We start from the raw sequence: 22,611 nt of genomic DNA on the forward strand, positions 1-22,611 counted from the left end.
TTAAATGGATTGTTTTCTTAATTTCTTTTTCTGATAGTCTGTTGTTGGTATATAGAAACACAACTTATTTTGTCTATTGATTTTATAATTTATTTATTTATTCATTTTAGAGAGAAGGGGGAGGAGCAGGAAGCATCAACTCCCATATGTGCCTTGACCAGGCAAGCCAGGGTTTTGAACCAGCAACCTCAGTGTTTCCAGGTTGATGCTTTAGCCACTGCGCCACCACAGGTCAGGTTTGTCTATTGATTTTATATACCACAACTTTACTCAATTTGTTTATTAGTTCTAACAGTATTTTGGTGGAGACTTTAGGATTTTCTATGTAATATCATGTCATCTGCAAACAGGAAGAGTTTTATTTTTTCCTTTCCAATTTCAATGCCTTTTATTTCTTTTTCTTGCCTAATTGCTCTGGCTAGTACTTCCAGTACTGTGTTGAAGAAAAGTGGTGAGAATGGGAATTTGTTTTCTTCCTGATATTACAGGAAGAGCTTTCTGCATTTCATCACTGAATAATTATGTTAGCTGTGGCTTATCATACATGGCCTTTGTTATGTTGAGATACAGTCCCTCTATATTCAGTTTGGTGAAAGGTTTTATCATGAATAGGTGTTGAATTTTGTCAAATGCTTTTCTCTACTGATTTAGATACAATGTTTTATCCTTCATTTGGTTAATACGGTGTATTACATTTATTGGTTTGCAGATGTTGAACAATCCTTGAATCCCTAGAATAAACATATATGATGTATAATCCTTTTAATGTATTGTTAATTTTGATCTAACATTTTCTTGAGAATTTCTACATCTGTATTCTTCAGGGATATTGGCTTGTCATTTTTCTTTCTTATAGTGGCCTTGTCTGAATTTCTATCAGGCATCATGGTGAGTGCTTACATGCCTGGCCTGTGGTGGCACAGTAGATAAAGCACTGATCTGAAATGCTGAGGTCGCCAGTTCAAAACCCTGGTCTTGCCTGGTCAAGATACATATAAAAAGCAATCAATGAACAACTAAAGTGAAGCAACTATGACCTGATACTTCTTGCTCCAACACCCTCTGTAAAATCAATAAATAAAGGATTAAAAACATTATTTCTTTGCTTGTTATAGTCTTCTGAATCTTGCAAGATTAATTTTTAAAGCTAGATATTTTGGGAGCCAAGCTCTCTCTGGTGGGAGTTTTAAGTCAGGGCACTACATGTGAGTTCCAAACCCTTTGTTCAAAAAGAAGCTGAGTTGGGGAGTCTCTCCTGACTGTATGGCACTATTGCAAGATAGAGTTTCAGCCTTTCCTACCCATTTTGATGGTATTTTCTCATCTGTATGATGTGTAGAAATTGCTCACTTACTTTCTGTATCTCTTTCAGAGGAATTGCTTTGTGTGTACCTGTACATTTGGTGCATCTATGGGAATAGGAGAGCTGAGAAGCCTCTTAGGTGACCATGTTGGTCAACTCTTTGGAATATGTCATTACAATTTCGGATACTGTACATATCATCTTTTTCTTTCCCTTTTTTTCCTTTCTGGAAGCTTTTAAGATTGTCTCTTTATACCTGATAATTTGAAAATTCATTATTATGTACCTTGATGTGTCTTTTTCATTCACTGTGCTAGATTTTTTTAAATTGATTGCTTTTAGAGAGACAGAGAGAGGAAAGGAAGAGAGAGAAAGAGAGAAGACAAAGAGAGAAGCATTCATTTGTTTCCGCTTGGTTGTGCATTCATTGGTTGCTTCCTGTATGTGCCCTGACTAGGGATCAAACCCACAACCTTGGCATTTTGGGACAACACTCTAACCGACCAAGTAAACTAGCCACAGCTATGCTAAATTCTTTGTTTTTTTAGACAGCCTTATTTAGACATACTTCACATTATACAAAATTCACCCATTTAAAGTCAGCAATTCAACATTTTCAGTATATTTACAAATGTGAATAACTACTACTACAGTCAATTTTAGAGCATTTTCATCACCTCAAGAAGAAACTATGTATCTCTTAGCTATTACTACTTACCAACATACATCAGACCCTGCCCTAAGAAACAACTAATCCACTTTCTGTCTCTATAGATTTGTATATTTTGTACATTTCATATAAATGGACTCAAAATATGTTCTCTTTTGTGATTGGTTTCTTTCATTTAGCATGATGTTTTCAAGGTTCATCCATAATGCAGCATGTTATCAGTACTTTACTTCTTTTTATGGCCAAATAATACTCCATTGTATGGAAATACCACTTTAAAAAATCCAATTATCAGCTGATAAACATTTTAACTATTATCAATAATGTTATTATAAAAATTTATGTACCTGTTTTTGCATGGCCTTATGTTTTCACTTCCCTTGGGTTTGTAAGAGTTGAAATGCTGGGTCATATATGGCAAATCTATATATAATAGTTTGATGAACTGACAGACTATCTTCCAAAGTGGTTGTACCATTTTATACTACGACCAGCACTGCGTGAGGGTTCCAAAATCTTCATATCCTCACCAACACTTATTATCTGACTTTTGGTCCTATTCATATTAGTGGATGTAAAGTATTATTTTATTGTGATTTCTGTTTTGCATGTCCCTGATAACTAATGACGTCAATATCTTTTCATATGCAGATTAGAGAAATAGCTATTAGATCCTTTACCCATACTATTAATTGGATTACTTGTCTCTTAAACTGTATGAGTTCTTTTTTTTTTTTTTTTTTTTACAGAAACAGAGAGAGAGTCAGATAGAGGGATAGATAGGGACAGACAGGAACAGAGAGAGATGAGAAGCATCAATCATCAGTTTTTCGTTGCAACACCTTAGTTGTTCATTGATTGCTTTCTCACACGTGCCTTGACCGTGGGCCTTCGAGTGACCCCTTACTCGAGCCAGCGACCTTGGGCTCAAGCTGGTGAGCCTTGCTCAAACCAGATGAGCTCGCGCTCAAGCTGGTGACCTCAGGGTCTTGAACCTGGGTCCTCCGCATCCCAGTCTGATGCTCTATCCACTGCGCCACCGCCTGGTCAGGCGTATGAGTTCTTTATATATACTAGAGATGAGTCTTTTATCAGATATAAGATTTATAAATATTTTCTCTCATTCTGCAGGTGTTTTTTTGCTATTCTTTGGAGAAGAAACATTTAAAATTTTGATGAATCTAATTTATTTATTCTTTTGTTGTTGTTGCTTGTGTTTTTGCTGTCATATCTAAGAATCCTTTCCCAAATCCAAGGCCATAAAGATCTACCTCTATGTTTTATTCTAAGTGCTTTAGAGTTTTAGCTCTTCTGTTTAGCTATTTAATCCATTTTGAGTTAATTTTTGTACATGATTTAAGGTATGAGTCCAACTTCACTTTTTTTTTAATTTGTTATTTATTCATTTTAGAGAGGAGAGGGAGAGAGAGAGAAAGAGAGAGAGAGAGAGAGGAGAGACAGAGAGAGAGAAGGGGGGAGGAGCTGGAAGCATCAATTCCCATATGTGCCTTGACTAGGCAAGCCCAGGGTTTCGAACCGGCGACCTCAGCATTTCCAGGTCGACACTTTATCCACTACACCACCACAGGTCAGGCCAACTTCACTTTTTTAATGTATGGCTACCCAGCTATTCCAGCACCATTTGTTGAAAAGACTATTCAATGAATGGTTTTGATACCCTTATTGAATATCAATTGATCATAAACACATGGGTTTATTTTTAGACTATTCCATTGATTTATGTCTTATGCCAGTACAAAACTGCCTTGATTACTCCTGCTTTGTAGGAAGTTTAGAAATAGTGAAGAATCCTCCTCCTTTTTTCTTTTTCACGATTGTTTAGACCAGTGGTAGTCAACCTGGTCCCTGCTGCCCACTAGTGGGCGTTCCAGCTTTCAGGTGGGCAGTAGCAGAGCAACCAAAGTATAAATAAGATAGATTTAACTATAGTAAGTTGTTTTATAAAGATTTATTCTGCCAAACTTAGCGAAAATCCGACATAAAGTACTTGGTAAGTAATTATTATTATATGCTTTAACTTGCTGTAACTCTGCTTTATAAATTTTATAAAGTAAAGTTACTTCCCTACTTTATAAATCACCATTACTGTGGAACCGGTGGGCGGTTAGAAAATTTTACTACAGAAATACAAAAGTGGGTGGTAGGTATAAAAAGTTGACTACCCTTGGTTTAGACTGTTCTGGGTCCCTTGCAATTTCATAGGAATTTTGGAAATCAGCCTGTCAATTTCCACAAAGAAGTCAGCCATGATTCTGACAAGGATTACACTGAATCAGAAACATGAGATTTCTCCCCTAATTTTTAGATCTATTAAATTTCTTTCAACAGTGTTTGGCAGTTTTCAGAGTTTATGTTTTGTACTTTTGTTACATTTATTCCTAAGTTTTATTCTTATCAATGTAAATAGTCTTTTTTTTTTTTTTTAGAAAGAGACAGGAAGGGAGAGAGATGAGAAGCATTAATTTGTAGTTGTGTCACTTTTTAGTTGTTCATTGACTACTTCTCATATGTGCCTTGATCAGGTGGCTCCAGCTGAACCAGTGACCCCTGGCTCAAGCCAGCAACCATGAGATCATTTTAACGATCCAATGCTTAAGCTAGAGACCTCACATTCAAGCTGGAAACCTTAGGATTTTGAACCTGGGACCTTTGGTCCCAGGTCAATGTTCTATCCACTGTGCCACCACCAGTCAGGCCAATAAATTATTTCTTAATTTCATTTTTGGGCTATCCATCACAAGTATATAAAAATACAACTGATTTTTGTATATTGATCTTATATCCTGTAATCTTTTTTTTTTTTTTTTTTTTTTTTTTGTGGCAGAGATAGGAGAGTCAGAGAGAGGGACAGATAGGGACAGACAGACAGGAAGGGAGAGAGATGAGAAATATCAATTCTTTCTTGCAGCTCCTTAGTTGTTCATTGATTGATTTTTCATATGTGCCTTGACTGGGGGGCTAAAGCAGACTGAGTGACCCTTGCTCAAGCCAGTGACCTTGGGCTCAAGCTGGTGAGCCTTGCTCAAATCAGATGAGCCTACGCTCAAGTTGGTGACCTCAGGGTCTCGAACCTGGGTCCTCTGCATCCTAGTCCGATGCTCTATCCACTGCGCCACCGCCTGATCAGGCTATCCTGTAATCTTCTGTTTTTTATTCTCTAGGATGTTCTACATACCAGATCGTGTCATCTGTGACTAGAGATACCTTTACTTCTTTCTTTCCAACTGGAACCCTATTATTTATTTTTTCCCATCAAACAGTGCAAGCCACATAGATAATAAGAGACAGCATCTAATTTCAACTCTGTAAAATCCATGCTCATTTCATTATACCCTGCTAATACTGGTGTTGAAACAGAGTTAGGAGATAAGATTGAAAAGGTGGACTAGAGATCATTCTGTAGGTAAGGGTAAGAATAAAAGGCTAAAGACTGGATTTTTAATTAGTGGGTAATGCATAATGATTTTTACTTAGTGTGCCACAGTAAGCAAGAGAATGTCTCAGTTTTTCTAAGAAAGTACAACTTTATGAAGATAAATCTATGAACAATGTACACCATGAATTGGAGGAAGAACTTAAAACAAAGAAAGCTAGTTAAGAGCTCTTACCTGCCCAATAGCAGCTGTATAGCTCTGGTATCAGCTTTGGTGTCTTGTTTCCAAAATTCATTCTCAGTCGGAGGGAGGTGATCTTCATTGTGGTCTTTAAATTGATTTTTAGACAAGGCTTTGATTCTAAGGTGTGGAAAAATACTTTTGAGTGACTGACATACAGAAAAAAATCTAAATTAGAATTAACTGACCTAAGCCCTGGCTGACTAGCTCAGTTGGTTAGAACATCATCCTGATATACCAAGATTGTGGGTATGAACCCCGATCAGGGCACATACAAGAATCAACCAATAAATGCATAAATAGGTAGGACAGGACAGCCTGACCAAGCGGTGGCGCAGTGGATAGAGCGTTGGACTGGGATGGGGAAGACCCAGGTTCGAACCCCGAGGTCGCAAGCTTGAGTGTGGGCTCATTTGGTTTGAGTAAAAGCTCACCAGCTTGTACCCAAGGTCACTGGCTCGAGCAAGGGGTTCCTTGGACTGCTGAAGGCCCACGGTCAAGGCACATATGAGAAAGCAATCAATGAACAACTAAGGTGTCGCAACGAAAAACTGATGATTGATGCTTCTCATCTCTCTCCATTCCTGTCTGTCCCTATCTATCTCTCTCTCTGACTCTCTCTCTGTCTTTGTAAAAACAAAAACAGAATATTAAAAAAATAGGTAGTACAACAAATCAAAGTCTCTCTTTCTCTCAAATCAATTAAAAAAATAAAAAGAGTATGTTTTCAGCAGAGAAGTGAGCTAAAAGATGGTTCAACAGGGAAAATTTAACATACATTAGACCTATCTACCTTAAATATACATAAAACTTCACAATTTACAAAGCCCATTCTTACATTAGAATCTCATTTCTGTATGAGAGGAAGGAGAGAAGAGTTCCATTTTAATATATTGTATAAGCATGCTGGTTCAGAGAGAGCAAAGAATTTAGCTATTTACAGATGTAGTAAGTGCCAACATTAATTCTAGATTTTGAGTATCTTAACTTTTAGCTTAGGCTTCTTTTCCGCCACAGTAAGAATTGTTTGCTGAACACTTCCAAAATTATTTAGTTCATAACTTGACAAAAACATGTTAGCAACTCTCATGAAATAAACTACTGAGGTTCATGTTTATCCTGTAACTTACTGTACTGATCCTCCAAGAAAATCTTCCTTCACAGGAGGATGAACTTCGTCCAGCAACATGCTAGTATCTGGGCTTGATTTCATCACAGAAACCACCATGGCATTACGTAGTTTATTGCCTTGTTCCAACAGAGCTGAGGAGGGCAAAAGCAGAACACAGAAAATATAAAACCCAGAAGAAATAGTTGCAATATTCAGCACTTTTGTGTACACATATTTTCTCCCAGTGATTCAAACACTCATCTAGGTATTGCTCTGAAGGGATTTTGCAGATATTATGGTTCCAAATCAGTCAACCTTAAGATAGGGAGATTAGTGGCGGGCACAAACCTTTTAAAAACAAAGTTTTCTCTGGCTGCTTGCAGGATACAAGTCAGAGGTTTGAAGCATGTGAAGGACTTAAAGTATCATTGCTATTTTAAAGATGGAAGGAGCCATGTGGCATAAACAATGCAGACAGTCTCTAGAAGCTGACCATGGTCCCTGGCTGACAGCCAGCAAGGAAACAGGACCTCAGTCATACAACCATAAGGAACAGAATTCTGTCAACAAGAATGACCTTGGAAGACTTTTTCCTCACAGCATCCAAAAGAGAATTTAGCTTGGCTGATACCTTGATTTTAGCCTGTGGGACCCTAACAAGAGGACCAACTATATATACCTCATTGTATTTCTGATGCTCAGAACAGTGAGCTGATAAATGGGTGTTGCTTTAAGCCACCATGTTTGTGGTAATTTGTTATGCAGCAACAGGAAACTGATAGACCCATTAATGCCATACTGAAGCATGCTGATTGTTACCATTTCTATATATTCCTTATATAAACATACCTCACTTTACTGCACTTTATTGTGTTGTACAGATACTATGTTTTGTACAATTGAAGGTTTGTGGGAAGCCTGTGTTGAGCAAGTCTATCAGTGCCATTCTTTTAACAGCATTTGCTCACTTTGTGTCTGTCACATTTGGTAATTCCAACAGTATTTCAACTTTTTCATTACTATTACATTTGTTATGATGATCTGTGATCAATGATCTTTGATGTTACTATTGTAATTGTTTTAGGGTACCATGAACCACACCCATATAAGATGCTGAACTTAATCAATAAACGTGGTGTATGTTTCATCTACTGGTCGTTCCCCTATCTCTCTCCATATCCTTGGGCATTCCTATTCCTGGAGACAATAATATTGAAATTAGGCCAATTAATAACCCTATAATGGCCTCTAACCATTCAAGTGAAAGAAAGAGTCAACTGATGCAGCAAATTTCATTGTTGTCTTATTTTAAAAAATTGCCATAGCCACCCCATCCCTTTCAGCAACCAACACTCTGATCAGTCAGCAGCCATCAACATTGAGGCAAGACCCTCCACTAGCAAAAAGATTTTAACTCCATGAAGGATTAGATGATAGTATTTTACAGCAATAAAGTATTTTTTAATATATACTGTTTTTTAACATAGTGCTATATAGACTTACTAGCACACTTTAAATATGCTACGAAATAGTGCAAACAGGAGAAATAGAGGATGATGTCAGAGTAATGACAGCATGAGAGATACTCCTGCTCTCTCTCCTTAAAATTTCAACAAATTGAACAACTATAATACAGCAAAAGAACTCCAGCTGGACTTGCAGGCACACCTGAAAGATCCATGCACTGAATGGACTAAAGGTGGGACAGGGTAAAAAAGGGAACAGAAGATAAAAGGCATTCATGGTGGGCTTTGGAGAGGAGACAAACCTGGAGTGACTGGGGTTTTTTTCTCTACTGGACTATGGGAAGGAAGGAAGCTCAGGCTGTCTGAATTTTTGTCTGAGGGGTACAGAGAAGAAAACCCAGAGTGACTGGATCTCCTTCTGCTGGGAGGAGTGGTAAGATGGGGGCAGAAGGGGAGATAAATCAAAGCAGCCAGAGCATGGGGTCCCTGTCAATGTTCCCATGGTCTGCCTGAAGCCTGCACTTGGCAGAGACAGAGAAAGCTAAAGTGTGCCCCCCCCCCAGCCTCCCAGTTCCTGCCTCCCTCTTCTCGTAGTACGAAGAGTAGCAGAGAAAAACTTCACAGCTCACTCTCCAGAGCCACTCTCTCCCTTGAAGGACAGAGGTACTCCAAGTCCAGTCCCCAGGTCTGTTGAGATGTGGAAAAGAGTGTCCAGAAGCCTGAAATTGCCATTGCTAGAGCTGTAAAGCCGGAGAGATGAAGCTGTAAAGCCAAAGCCATAAGGCCAAAGCTGCAAAGCCCTCAAAACAAGCCCCACAGACCAATGGGACTGTGGCCCCACCTATATCATTGCTACAGCAACATCTCAGTAGAAGAGAGCCCAGGAACTTCACAGAGCTAAAAGTTGAAACACAGTGACACCTACTTGAAGAAACCTCTCAAAACCAAAATTTACTTGTTCTTTTGTTTCCACTTTTTTCTTTTATTTCTTATTCTTTCTCTTTTGAATTTCATTTTCTTTAATTTCTATATTTTTTATTCTTATATTTCTGTGCATGTTTTGTTTTTGACTTTTTTCTTTGCTTTTGATCTTCTTTCCTGTGGTTATTCTTCTTTACTTGTTGTCAGTTTTTAAATTGTTACATTTATTATTGTATTCTTCTTAATTTTTCATTTTTTTTAGCTGTTTCTTCTGTTAGGGTTCTTAATACTACTCTCAAATGACTTCAAAGAAGAAGAAATCAAACAGCATGGCTATACAAGACAGAGATGTAATTCAAATAAAATAAAAAATCTCCAGACAAAAAAATCTCAATCACAGGGAAACCTTGGGAGTTAAATGATACAGAATTCAAAATTGAAATTCTGAAAATACTCAATGAGATGTGAGAAGACACCAACAGGCAACTTAATAAGCTCAAAAAACAAACTGATGAACAAAATAAATACCTCACCAAGGAGATTGAAATTTTAAAAACAGAGATGAAGAACTCAATACATGAACTGAAGACTGAGGTAGCAAGTTTAGGTAACAGAACAAGCCAGATGGAGGAAAGAATCAGTAACATTAAAAGTAGGCAACTAAAAAAAAAAAAAAAGTAGGCAACTACAGATGCTACAGACAGAAGAGGAGACTCACAAATTTAAAAAAATGAGAGAGTGCTACAAGAATTGTGTGAATCCATCAGAAAGAGCAATATAAGAATAATGGGTATACGAGAAGAAGAAGAGAGAGAAGGAGAAGGGAATGGAGAGTCTATTAAAAAAATAAGTGTAAAAAAGAGGAAAAAAAAGAAAAAAATAAGTGATAAGAATTTCTGAAGCCTATGGAAAGAGTCAGAGCCTCGAATTCAAGAAGCAAACACTGAGTTACCACAACCCTAACAGACTTACTCCAAGGCACATTGTAATAAAATTATCAAAAATCAATGACAAAGAATCCTCAAGGAAACTATGAAAAAGAAGAACATAGCATATAAAGGAAAGCCCATTAAGTTATCATCAGACTTCTCAGCAGAAACTCTATAAGCCAGAAGAGAGTGGACCCAAACATTCAAGGTACTGAAAGAGAGGAATTAACCAGCCAAGAATACTATATCCATCAAAGTTATCCTTCAAATATGAAGGAGAAATAAAAACTTTTGCAGACATATAGAAGCTGAGGGAATTTATCACCAGAAAACACCCACTGCAGGAAATATTCAAAGGGGTTATTTGACCAAAAACAAAGAACAAAACAAACCAAAACTACAAGGCAAAGCTCCAACAAGGTCACAATAAAAACAAGGATAATCTGTGACAACAATAAAAGAAAAGGGGAGGGGATAAAGATTGCAGTAGCAGAGGAAGATGGAGTGCAGAAGCACATATGACAAAGGACTCTTGTACATAGGTACATTTTTTTTCTTAATCTAATGGTAACTACCCACAAAAAAGCCACTACAGAAACACAAAGCTTAAAAAAGAAGAAACGGTAAAGAAGTATAGAATACCACCAAGCAAAAACAACTGACAGAAACACAAAAGAGAAGAACCAAACAAGACACAGAGTTACCAGAAAACAAAACATGAAATGGCTATAGGAAATTCTCAAGTATCAATAATTACCCTAAATGTAAATGGACTGAACTCACCAATAAAGAGGCACAGAGTAGTAGACTGGATCAAAAAGCAAAACCCAACCATATTCTGCCTCCAAGAGACACATCTAAGCTGCAAGGACAAAAGTAGATTCAAAGTGAAAGGTTGGAAAATGATTCTCCAAGCAAATAATATCCAAAGAAAAGCAGGTATAGCCATACTCATATCTGACAATGCTGACTTCAAGACAATTGTTACCAGAGACAAAGATGGACATTTCATAATGATAAAGAGGACACTGTATCAAAGACATAACACTTCTTAATATATTTGCACCGAACCAGGGAGCACCAAAATATATTACATCTACTAATTGATCAAAAATAGAAGCAGACAAAAACACAATCAAACTTGGAGATTTCAACACATCATTGATGGCTTTAGATAGATCATCCAAACAGAAAAATCAATAGAGAAATATTGGCCTTAAATGACACTCTGTACCAAATGGACATAATAGACGTTTATAGGACATTTCACCCCAAAACATCAGATTATATGTACATTCTTCTCTAGTGTGCAGGGAACATTCTCAAGGATAGACCATATGTTGGGCCACAAAACTAACATTAACAATATCAGGAAGACTGAAATTATACCAAGCATATTTTCTGATGATAAAGTTTTGAAATTAGAATTCAACTATAAAACTGAACTAAAGAAACCCACAAAAATGTAGAAATTAAACAGCATACTTCTAAAAGATGACTGGGTCAAAGAAGAAATAAAAGCAGAGATCAAAAGATATATACAGAAAATGAAAATGACAACACGACATATTAAAATGTTTGGGATGCAGCAAATGCAGTAATAAGAGGGAAGTTTCTATCATTACAGGCTTATATCAAGAAACAAGAGAGATCCCAAGTAAACAACCTAACATCACACCTTAAGGAACTAAAAAAAGAAAAAAGGCAACCCAAAGTCAGCAGAAGAAAGGAAACAGTAAAAATTAGAGCAGAACCAAATGAAATAGAAAACAAAAAAACTATAGAAAAAATTAATATAACAAAGAGCTGGTTCTTCAAAAAGATAAATAAAATTAAGAAACCAGTGGCCAGACTCACAAAAGAAAAAAGAGGAAGGACTCATATAAAAATATAAATAAAATCTGAAATGAAAGAGGATAAATTACCACAGAAATCATAGATATACAAAAGATAATAGTAGAATATTATGAAAGATTATATGCCACCAACCTAAAGGAAATGGATCAATTCCTAGAACCATACAATCTTCCTAGACTAAGTCACAAAGTGCAAAACCTAAATAGACCTATAAGCAGGGAGGAAATAGAAACAACAATCAAAAACCTCCCCAAAACAAAAGTCAAAAACCAGATGGCTATACAGTGGTACCTTGTCTATCGTGGCGGTTAGGTTCCAGAACCTCTGGTGATAGGTGAAAATCCGCAAAGTAGCGACCTTATATTTATTTTATTATTTATACATATTTTAAGGTGTTATTTTGATTTAATATACTTTTAGTATGTTTTTTTAATCTTTTTATTTATTTATTCATTTTAGAGAGGAGAGGGAGAGAGAGGAGAGACAGAGAGAGAGAAGGGGGGGAGGAGCTGGAAGCATAAACTCCCATATGTGCCTTGACCAAGCAAGCCCAGGGTTTCGAACCGGCGACCTCAGCATTTCCAGGTCGAAGCTTTATCCACTGCGCCACCACAGGTCAGGCTACTATTAGTATGTTTTAATTAACATACTTTATATTTTTTATATTGTTTTCATTTTTTAGGCTAGAAAGGGCTTATTTTACCACAAAAATTAAAATAATATATAAAAATGCCCATATACCACAAAATCTTGCAATATAGCAAAAAACCTGCAACACAAAATTAGATATATACAATTTAAAAATCCGCGATACAGTGAGACCGCGAAAAGTGAACCACAATATGACAAGGGAATTCTATCAAACATTCAAAGTAGATTTGGTACCTATCCTCAAAGTCTTCCAAAAAATAGATGAAGCAATACACCCTGACACATTTTATGAGGACAAAACAACTCTCATACTAAAACCTGGCAAGGGCAACACAAAAAAAGAAAACCACAGACCAATATCTCTAATGAATACAGATACAAAAATTCTAAACAAAATATTAGCCAAATATAATACATTAAAAAAATAATACATCACAATCAAGTGGGATTCATTCCAGGAGAATAAGGATGGTTCAACATAAGGAAATTGATCAATGTGATATATACCACATCAACAAAACAAAGAATAAAACTCATATGATTTTATCAATAGAGGCAGAAATGGCATTCGATAAGATACAACATCCCTTTATGTTTAAAACACTTAATAAAATTAGAATAGCCTGACCAGGTGGTGGTGCAGTGGATGGAGCGTCAGACTGGGATGCAGAGGACCCAGGTTCGAAACCCTCAGGTTGCTGGCTTGCGCGCGAGCTCATCCGGCTTGAGTGTGGGATCACAGACATGACACCCATGGTCGCTGGCTTGAGCCCAAGGTCACTGGCTTGAGCAAGGAAGGGGTCACTTGCTCTGCTGTAGCCCCCCGGTCAAGGCACATGTGAAAGAGCAATCACTGAACAACTAACGAGCTGCATCGAAGAATTGATGCTTTTCATCTCTCTCCTTTCCTGTCGGTCTGTCCCTGTCTGTCCCTCTCTCTGACTCTGTCTCTGTCAAAGAAAATAAATAAATAAAATTGGAATAGAAGCAAAGTACCTTGATATAATAAAGGTCATATATGACAAACTATTAACTAATATTATATTAAATGGTGAAAAAATGAAGACTTTTCCTCTAAAATCAGGAACAAAACATGGCTGCCAACTCTCTTCACTCTTATTCAACATAGTTCTGGAAGTTTTAGCCAGAGCAATCTGGCAAGAGAAAAAAATAAAAGGAATTAATATTGGGAAAGAAGAAGTAACGGTATCACTTTTTGCAGATGACTTGATTCTGTATAGAGAAGACCCCAAAGACTCCACCAAAAAACTATTAGAAACAATAAACTAATACAGTAAAGTTCCAGGATACAAAATCAACATACAAAAGTCTATTGCTTTCCTATATGCCAATGATGAAACTTTGAAAAATGAACTAAAAAAAAAACAATTCCTTTACAATTACAACAAGAACAACAACAACAAAAATGCCTACAAATAAACTTAACAAAGGATATGAAGGACCTATATACCAAAAACTACAAACCATTATTGAAAGAAATTAAAAAAGACACAATTAAATGAAAAACCATTCCATGTTCATGGACTGGAAGAATCAACACATTTAAAATGGCCATATTATCCAAAGCAATATACACATTTGATGCAATCCCCATCAAAATCCCAATGATCTTTTTAAAGAAATAAAACAAAAAACCACCAGGTTTGTACAGAACCATAAAAAACCATGAATAGCCAAAGCAATCTGGAGGAAATAGAATGAAGCTGGAGGTATTACACTACCTGACTTCAAATTATACTATAGTGCCACGATAATCAAAACAGCCTGGTATTCGCAGAAAAACAGACAAACCAATAAAACAGAATTGAGAGCCCAGAAATAAAACACATATATGTGAATAAATCATCTTCAACAAAGAAACCAAGAAAACACAATGGAAAAAAGAAAGCCTCTTCAATAAATGGTGCTGGGAAAATTGGAAAGCTACATGCAGAAGAATGAAAAGACTTGATTACAGTCTGTATCCCTGCACAAAAGTTAATTCAAAATGGATCAAAGACCCAAACATAAGATCTGAAACAATAAATAACATAGAAGGAAACATAGGTACTAAACTCATGGACCTTGGCCGTAGAGAACAATTCATGAATTTGACCCTAAGGCAAGGGAAGTAAAGGCAAAATTAAAGGAATGGGACTATATCAAACTAAAAAGTTTCTGCACAGCAAAAGAAACTGACAACAAAACAGCCAACTAAATGGGAGATGATATGTGCAAACAATAGCTTTGATAAGGGATTAATATCCAAAATATATAAAGAACTCACAAAGTTCAGCAACAAACAAACAATTCAATTAGAAAATGGGGAGAGGACCTGAACACTTTTCCCAAGAGGACATACAAAAGGTCAACAGCTATATGGAAATATGCTCATCTTCACTAGCTATTCGAGAAATGCAAATCAAAACTACTATGATACTACATCACATCAGTTAGATTGGCTATTATCAACAAGACAAATAATAATAAGTGTTGAAGAAGCTTTGGAGAAAAAGGAACCCTCATTAACTGTTGGTGGGAATGCAAATTAGTACATACATCCATTATGGAAGAAAGTATGGTGGCTCCTCAAACAATTAATAGAATTACCATATGACCCAGCAATCGCTCTACCGGTATCTACCCTAAAAACTCAAAAACATTGGTACATAAAGACACATGCACCATCATGTTCATTGAAGCATTATTCATAGTGGCTAAGACATGGAAACAACCAGTGTCCCTTGATAGAGGATTGAATAAAAAAGATGTGGCACATATATACAGTGGAATACTACTCAGCCATAAGAAATGATGACACAGTGACATTTATGACAACATGGATGGACCTTGAGAACATTATACTCAGGGATACAAGTAAATCAGAAAAAGCTAAGAACTGTATGATTTCATACATAAGTGGAATATAAAACTGAAACTCATGGACATAGATAAAAGTGCAGTGGTTACCAGGGGGAAGGGAATGTAGAGGAGGAGGAAGGGAACTTGAGTGAATAGGGTGGGGGGAAGAGGTAAGGGGAAGGGTGTAAAGAACAAAAAATATATGGTGACGGAAAATGATTTGACTTTGGGTGATGGGTATACAACATAATCAACAGTTCAAATGCTATAGAAATGTTCACCTGTAACGTATGTGCTCTTATTGATCAATGTCATCCTGTTAAAGTTAACTTTCTAAATAAAGTTAAAAAAATAAACATAAAATAAATTGCTGTATCCCTGACATCTAGAAGAATGTCAGACATTTAACAGGTGATGAAAAATAACTGCTTAATGAGTTGACAAATATCTTTCTCAAAGTCTGTTGCCCAGGTCTACACAAAATATTCTAGGTGTGAGTGACATGTGCTAAGTATAGTGGGACAATTTTCTCTCTTCTTAACATGCCTAGGTTACATTAAAGACTAAAATTAATAATTAGATCAGAGTGTATTTTTATTTATTTTTTAATTTATTTATTCATTTTAGAGAGGAGAGAGGGATAGAAAAAGAGAGAGAGAGAAGGGGGGAGGAGTAGAAAGCATCAACTCCTATATGTGCCCTGACCAGGCAAACCCAGGGTTTCGAACTGGCGACCTCAGCGTTTCCAGGTTGACACTTTATCCACTGTGCCACCACAGATCAGGCTCAGAGTGTATTTTTAAAAATAGGGAACCACAGGCCTGATCTGTGGTGGCCCAGTGGGTAGTGTTGACCTGGAATGCTGAGGTCGCCGGTTCAAAACTCTGGGCTTGCCTAGTCAAGGCACATATATGGTAGCTGATACTTTCTGCTCCTCCCCCCCTTCTGTCTGTGTCCTCTCTAAAAAATGAAAAAAATCTAAAAAATAAAAAATAGGGTTATCACCAACATTTCAGTTTAACAAATATAGAAGAACTACTTCATTTAAAAAATACCCTTATTAATGTAAATTATGTACCCAAGTAGTTATTTAAAAGATTTTTCTACTAAATGCTGCAAATATGATACTTTGAGAAGTTTACTCGTGAGGATGGAGACAAATTCCTGTCATGCATTCGATGTCATGGAGATAGAAAGTTGACCACAACAGTGTAATATAAGTCAGTGTTTTTTTTTTTGGTTTTTTTTTAAATAATTTTATTTTTTTAATGGGGTGACATCAATAAATCAGGATACATATATTCAAAGATAACATGTCCAGGTTATCTTGTCGTTCAATTATGTTGCATACCCATCTCCTAAAGTCAGATTGTCCTCTGTCACCTTCTATCTAGTTTTCTTTGTGCCCCTCCCCTTTTCCCTTTCCCTCTCCCCCCTCCTCCCGTAACCACCACACTCTTATCAATGTCTCTTAGTTTCACTTTTATGTCCCACCTACGTATGGAATAATGCAGTTCCTGGTTTCTTTCTGATTTACTTATTTCACTTCGTATAATGTTATCAAGATCCCACCACTTTGCTGTAAATGATCTGATGTCATCATTTCTTATGGCTGAGTAGTATTCCATAGTGTATATGTGCCACATCTTCTTTATCCAGTCATCTATTGACGGGCTTTTTGGTTGTTTCCATGTCCTGGCCACTGTGAACAATGCTGCAATGAACATGGGGCTGCATGTGTCTTTACGTATCAATGTTTCCGAGTTTTTGGGGTATATACCCAGTAGAGGGATTGCTGGGTCATAAGGTAGTTCTATTTTCAGTTTTTTGAGGAACCACCATACTTTCTTCCATAATGGTTGTACTACTTTACATTCCCACCAACAGTGTATGAGGGTTCCTTTTTCTCCACAGCCTCTCCAACATTTGCTATTACCTGTCTTGTTAATAATAGCTAATCGAACAGGTGTGAGGTGGTATCTCATTGCAGTTTTGATTTGCATTTCTCTAATAACTAAAGAAGATGAGCATCTTTTCATATATCTGAGCTGTTGTTTGAAAATATCATTTCCCATTTAGTTGGCTGTCTGTTTATTTTGTTATCAGTTTCTCTTGCTGAGCAAAAACTTCTTAGTCTGATGTAGTCCCATTCATTAATTTTTGCCTTCACTTCTCTTGCCTGTGGAGTCAAATTCATAAAATGCTCTTTAAAACCCAGGTCCATGAGTTTAGTACCTATGTCTTCTTCTATGTACTTAATTGTTTCAGGTCTTATGTTTAGATCTTTGATCCATTTTGAGTTAATTTTAGTACAGGGGGACAAATTGTAGTCCAGTTTCATTCTTTTACATGTAAGTCAGTGTTTTTTAACCACCAGTTTTTGATCTGGTCTGCCAGAAATTTCATGTCAGTCTGTGAGTTAACTGCCCTGATGTTTTATGAAGATTATAGACCCAATGATTTTAGTTGAATTTGCTCAGGGTGATTTCTGCCTTAGAGGTCCCTGGAATAATTCTATATTCACTGGTCTCCAAGTGTAAAAAGGTTAAAAACCACTGATATGTTACCTCATTTGCTTTTAAAATACCACTTCTTAACATAAGGTAATCTGATCCAGTTCCCATTTGCTTTTTTATTTCAGTCAAAGTCCTTACATAGGTAAAGTAACTCCTTCCTACCTCTTTTTCTGCAAGTCATATTTAATTTCCAGGCTTAAGATCAGCAGTTGCTGTGGATTGAATGTTCCAACTCTGAGACCAGTAGTTTTCAGAATGGAAACAGATTTAGTACTAGCCTCTGCACAGTCGTACAAGTAAATGCTGATGATGTGACAAAACCTTATTCGCCCTGAATTATTTGGGAACAAATAAGCACTAATAATATTCTATGATAAAGGCTATCCCCCATCATCAGGTTCTCTTTAAATGGTTCCCTCCCTGAATCTACAATTATAAGCACCTACTATGTAGAAGCAACTTAAAGATTTAACTTTAGAGCTGCCTTTAAATGGTGACAAATTGTGGGCTCTAGTAAGAGTACTCACTTTTTTTTTTTTTTTTTACAGAGACAGAGAGTTGGTAAGACGGACAGATAGGGACAGACAGACAGGAAGTGAGAGAGATGAGAAGCATCAATTCTTCGTTGTAGCTCCTTATTTGTTCATCGATTGCTTTCTCATATTTACCTTGACCAGGGGACTACAGCAGAGCAAGTGACTCCTTGCTCAAACCAGAGACCTTGGGGTCAAGGCAACAACCTCGGGCTTCAAGCCAGCGACCTTTGGGCTCAAGCTAGCAACGATGGGGTCATTTCTATGATCCCACGCTCAAGTTAGCAACCCAGCACTCAAGCCGGATGAGCCCACACTCAAGCCGGTGACCTCAGCGTTTCGAACCTGGGTCCTCTGCATCCCATTCCAACACTCTATCCACTGCACCACTGCCTGATCAGGTGAGAGTACTCACTTTTTTTTAAAATTTATTCATTTTTAGAGAGGCGAGGGAGACAGAGAGAGAGAAGGGGGGAGGAGCTGGAAGCATCAACTCCCATATGTGCCTTGACCAGGCAAGCCCAGGGTTTCGAACCGGTGACCTCAGCATTTCCAGGTCGACGCTTTATCCACTGCACCACCACAGGTCAGGCCGAGAGTACTCACTTTTATCTGGCTATTTAATTCAAACAGAAGCTTTGGTTCTTGGCTCTGGAGCGCCAACACCCCAGGTTCAATCCCCAGTCAGGACACGAATGAGAAGCAATCAATAAGCGCACAACTAAAGGGAGCAACTAAGGGAACTAGAGTTGATGATTTTTTCCTCTCTCTCTCTTCTTTCCCCTCTCTCTTGCTCTCAAATCAATGGGGGAAAAAAAAAAGTTTTGGCTCTTTTTGTAGGCCAGCTAATAAGCAGTGTAATCCCAATATAGTTTAGTCTCAGTTCACAAATATATACACACCTGAAAGAAGGTCCTTGGTAGGGGGATTGTTTGAAGAATGAATGCATGAGTCACTCCTACTCTTGGCCACTATCCTTTGAGGCTGGGATTCAGAACTGTTGAGAAGAGACATCTGCTTTAGTGGGGCTTTGCCTTTCAGATTCAAAGACTGTAAACTCTGTCCTGAATTAAGATGGTGCTGTAGTCCAACAAAAGAATCCTTTATTGTATCAGAGTTTTCTGCAAAGTACAAGTGGTCCTTTCCCCTGTTTTAAAATAAAAAACATCAGCTGTTTATTATTCATTATGGTAACATTCTACTTTGTCAGAGACAGAAAGTGGATCACTGGTTTATAACAACAGCAATGTAGCTTAGACTTTATAATCTGTTTTTCATCTCCTAAATGAAATAAATAATAGATTTTTTTTTTTAACCTGCTACTGTGTGGTTGTGTCTAAAGTGAGATAATGAAATACAAAGGTCAGTACTGGGCCCGATATAAAGCAAATGCTTCATTTTAAATTCAAGAGCTATTGCCCTTACTACATTCTGTTTCACAAAATACTACCTTTTCCCTCTTTCCTCATGGATCTCTATCATCTGTATATGACTTGGTTATACTTATTTACCTGTATGTTGGCCTCTTCACTAGACTATAAGCAGTCCTTAAAAACAGGAATTTTATCTCAATTTCTTCCTTTAGATTTTATTTATTCATTTTTAGAGAGAGAAGCAAGAGAGAGAGAGAGAGAGAGAGAGAGAGAGAGAGAGAGAGAGACAAAGGAGGGGGGAGGGGCAGGAACCATCAACTCCCATATATGCTTGACCAGGTAAGCCCAGGGTTTCAAACCAACGACCTCAGTGTTTCAGTTTGATGCTTTATCCACTGTGCCACCATGGGTCAGGCCCAATTTTTTTATTTTTCAATTATAGTTGATATTCAATATTCATTTATATTAGTTTCAGGTATACAGCAGAGCAGTAGGATAATTATATAACTTATGAAGTAACCACCCCCAATGATTCTAGTATCCACCTGGCAGCCTGCATAGTTATTACAATATTATTAACTATACTCCCTATCCTGTATTTTAAATGACCACAACTATTTTATGCATCTTATTAATTCCTATGCCCAGCATCTGGTACTGGACGAGGAACATAGTGGGTAGTAATACTTATTTGTTAAATGAGTGACTACTTTCAGTCTTTTACCCAATGTCAAAATGAAAGACAGAAATTCAAAATGCATTGGGAATTAGCTAACAGATTGACTGGCATTAGGTACAGTAATTACCTTGGAGTAGTTGATCTACTATTGTTGGCTGTTAATTCTTTTCCATTAATTTTGGTAGTAGATATCCTATGAGGTCTTGATGGGACCAGAAATTGAGTATTGCTGGGTTCAGTATATTCTCCAAATCCCTCCTCAGATAAAAGCACATTTTCTGTCATATCAGTGGTAGGATGAGGGCTGTAGGTGTCATAAGTTTCTGATAAAGGCTCCAAGGCAAGTGAGACCTGAAAGAGACATGGACTACATCAGGGGTAGTCAACCTTTTTATACCTACCGCCCACTTTTGTATCTCTGTTAGTAGTAACATTTTCTAACCGCCTACTGGTTCCACAGTAATGGTGATTTATAAAGTAGGGAAGTAACTTTACTTTATAAAATTTATAAAGCAGTTACAGCAAGTTAAAGCATATAATAATAACTACTTATCAAGTACTTTATGTCAGATTTTTGCTAAATTTGGCAGAATAAATCTTTATAAAACTTACTATAGTTAAATCTATCTTTTTATTTATACTTTGGTTGCTCTGCTACTGCCCACCATGAAAGCTGTAATGCCCACTAGTGGGCAGTAGGGACCAGGTTAACTACCACTGGACTACGTCAAAACTTGTCTTCGGTATCCACTAATTTTAAGACGCCTTGCTTACTATAAATTGATGGCTCCCATTTCTTATAGGGCCAAGTTCAAATTCCTGTCTGCTTCAGAACCCTCATCTCTCGCTGTTCTCCCCTCCTCCATCCCTCTCTTCTAGATATACCAATTACTTAGGGTTCTGCAAATGTACCTTATATTCATTTCCTTATACCCTTGTACGTGCAATTTCCTCAGCATTACTTTTTCTGTATAAATTTCTTTGTATCCAGGAAGAGATGCCATGGACACGCCCTTCTTCAGGTTTCTACTCACCCTGTATCTATCCATCAAAATAATCACCATTTATTGAACATTTTACTACAGGTCAGAAGCTGTGCTAAGTTCCTCACACAGAGAAGCTCATATGATAAAAATCTGTCAGAAAGTATATTACCCTAATTTGAAGATTAAAAAAGAAAAGAGAGAGGCTTAGAGGAGGTATTTGTAACTGGTAGTTTATTTTTTCATCCTGATTATATTATAAATTTCTGGAAGGCATAGACTGTCAGAGTCGTTTTTCTGTACTAATTAGAATAGTACACAGCGTACAAGTCCAGTACGCCTAACAATGTGTAATGGACTGAACAATAAAAGGGTGACATGACATCTTCCATGTCATCATTGTTAATTATTTGAGAAAAATAAAGCCCTAGTTCTATGCTGGAAATAGGGTGAGGAGGGAGAAACACTAGATGAAAAGGAATCACTTGGTCTGAGCTGTGGTGATGAAGCAGATAAAGCATCAACCTGTAAAGCTGAGGTTGCCAGTACAAAGCCCTGGGCTTGCCCGGTCAAGGCACATATGGGAGTTGATGCTTCCTGCTCCTCCCCCTTCTCTCTCTCTCTCTCCCCTCTCTAAAATAAATAAAGTCTTAAAAAAAAAAAAGAAAATGAATCACTTGAAGTTTCCTTTATTATCTGATTCCTGTTGGTTCAGGTTCTCTATGGAAGATTCGATCCCTGGCTAGGGCAGATACAGGAAGAGCTCGATGTTCCTGTCTCTCTCTTTCACATTCTCACACACTCACATTCTCTCTCTCTCTCTCTCCAGTCCTCTGAAAAGTCTAATGGAGGAACAAAAATTAAAATAGAGCCTAGAGCCACAACTCTACACAAGAAAGTGAAGACTATAGTACTCCAAAAGAAAAGAATAGCAGTATTGAAAGTTTAGTTATGACAGAGAAAGCAGGAGGAATTGTTTAAGCAAGCAGAAAATAAGATAATGAATGGCCTAAAACAAAAATGAAAGAGTGCAGTTCAAGATTTTAAGATGTCTTTGTGAAGGTCAATGAATTAATTTGTGAAGGGAAACTACCAAGGTACAGACTCAATAAAACACATTTA

The 22,611-nt window shown here is 37.1% G+C and overlaps 1 protein-coding gene across 5 annotated transcripts in view; it reads right to left on the minus strand.

Annotated features, from left to right (window-relative positions):
- Positions 1-22,611, minus strand: part of C2CD3 (C2 domain containing 3 centriole elongation regulator) — a 161,347-nt gene that overhangs the window by 121,729 nt on the left and 17,007 nt on the right. For 3 of the 5 annotated variants that reach the window (XM_066368074.1, XM_066368097.1, XM_066368106.1), the window contains 4 exons: positions 20,634-20,857; positions 19,357-19,601; positions 6,739-6,871; positions 5,603-5,728 (listed from right to left, as the gene is read on the minus strand). In XM_066368074.1, the coding sequence (XP_066224171.1) occupies positions 5,603-5,728; positions 6,739-6,871; positions 19,357-19,601; positions 20,634-20,857 (728 nt within the window). The remainder of the gene's footprint in view (positions 1-5,602; positions 5,729-6,738; positions 6,872-19,356; positions 19,602-20,633; positions 20,858-22,611) is intronic. The other 2 variants (XM_066368089.1, XM_066368080.1) reach the window with 2 other exon arrangements.

This window comes from Saccopteryx leptura, chromosome 1 (assembly GCF_036850995.1).
Source record: "Saccopteryx leptura isolate mSacLep1 chromosome 1, mSacLep1_pri_phased_curated, whole genome shotgun sequence".
NCBI classification, from domain to species: domain Eukaryota; kingdom Metazoa; phylum Chordata; class Mammalia; order Chiroptera; family Emballonuridae; genus Saccopteryx; species Saccopteryx leptura.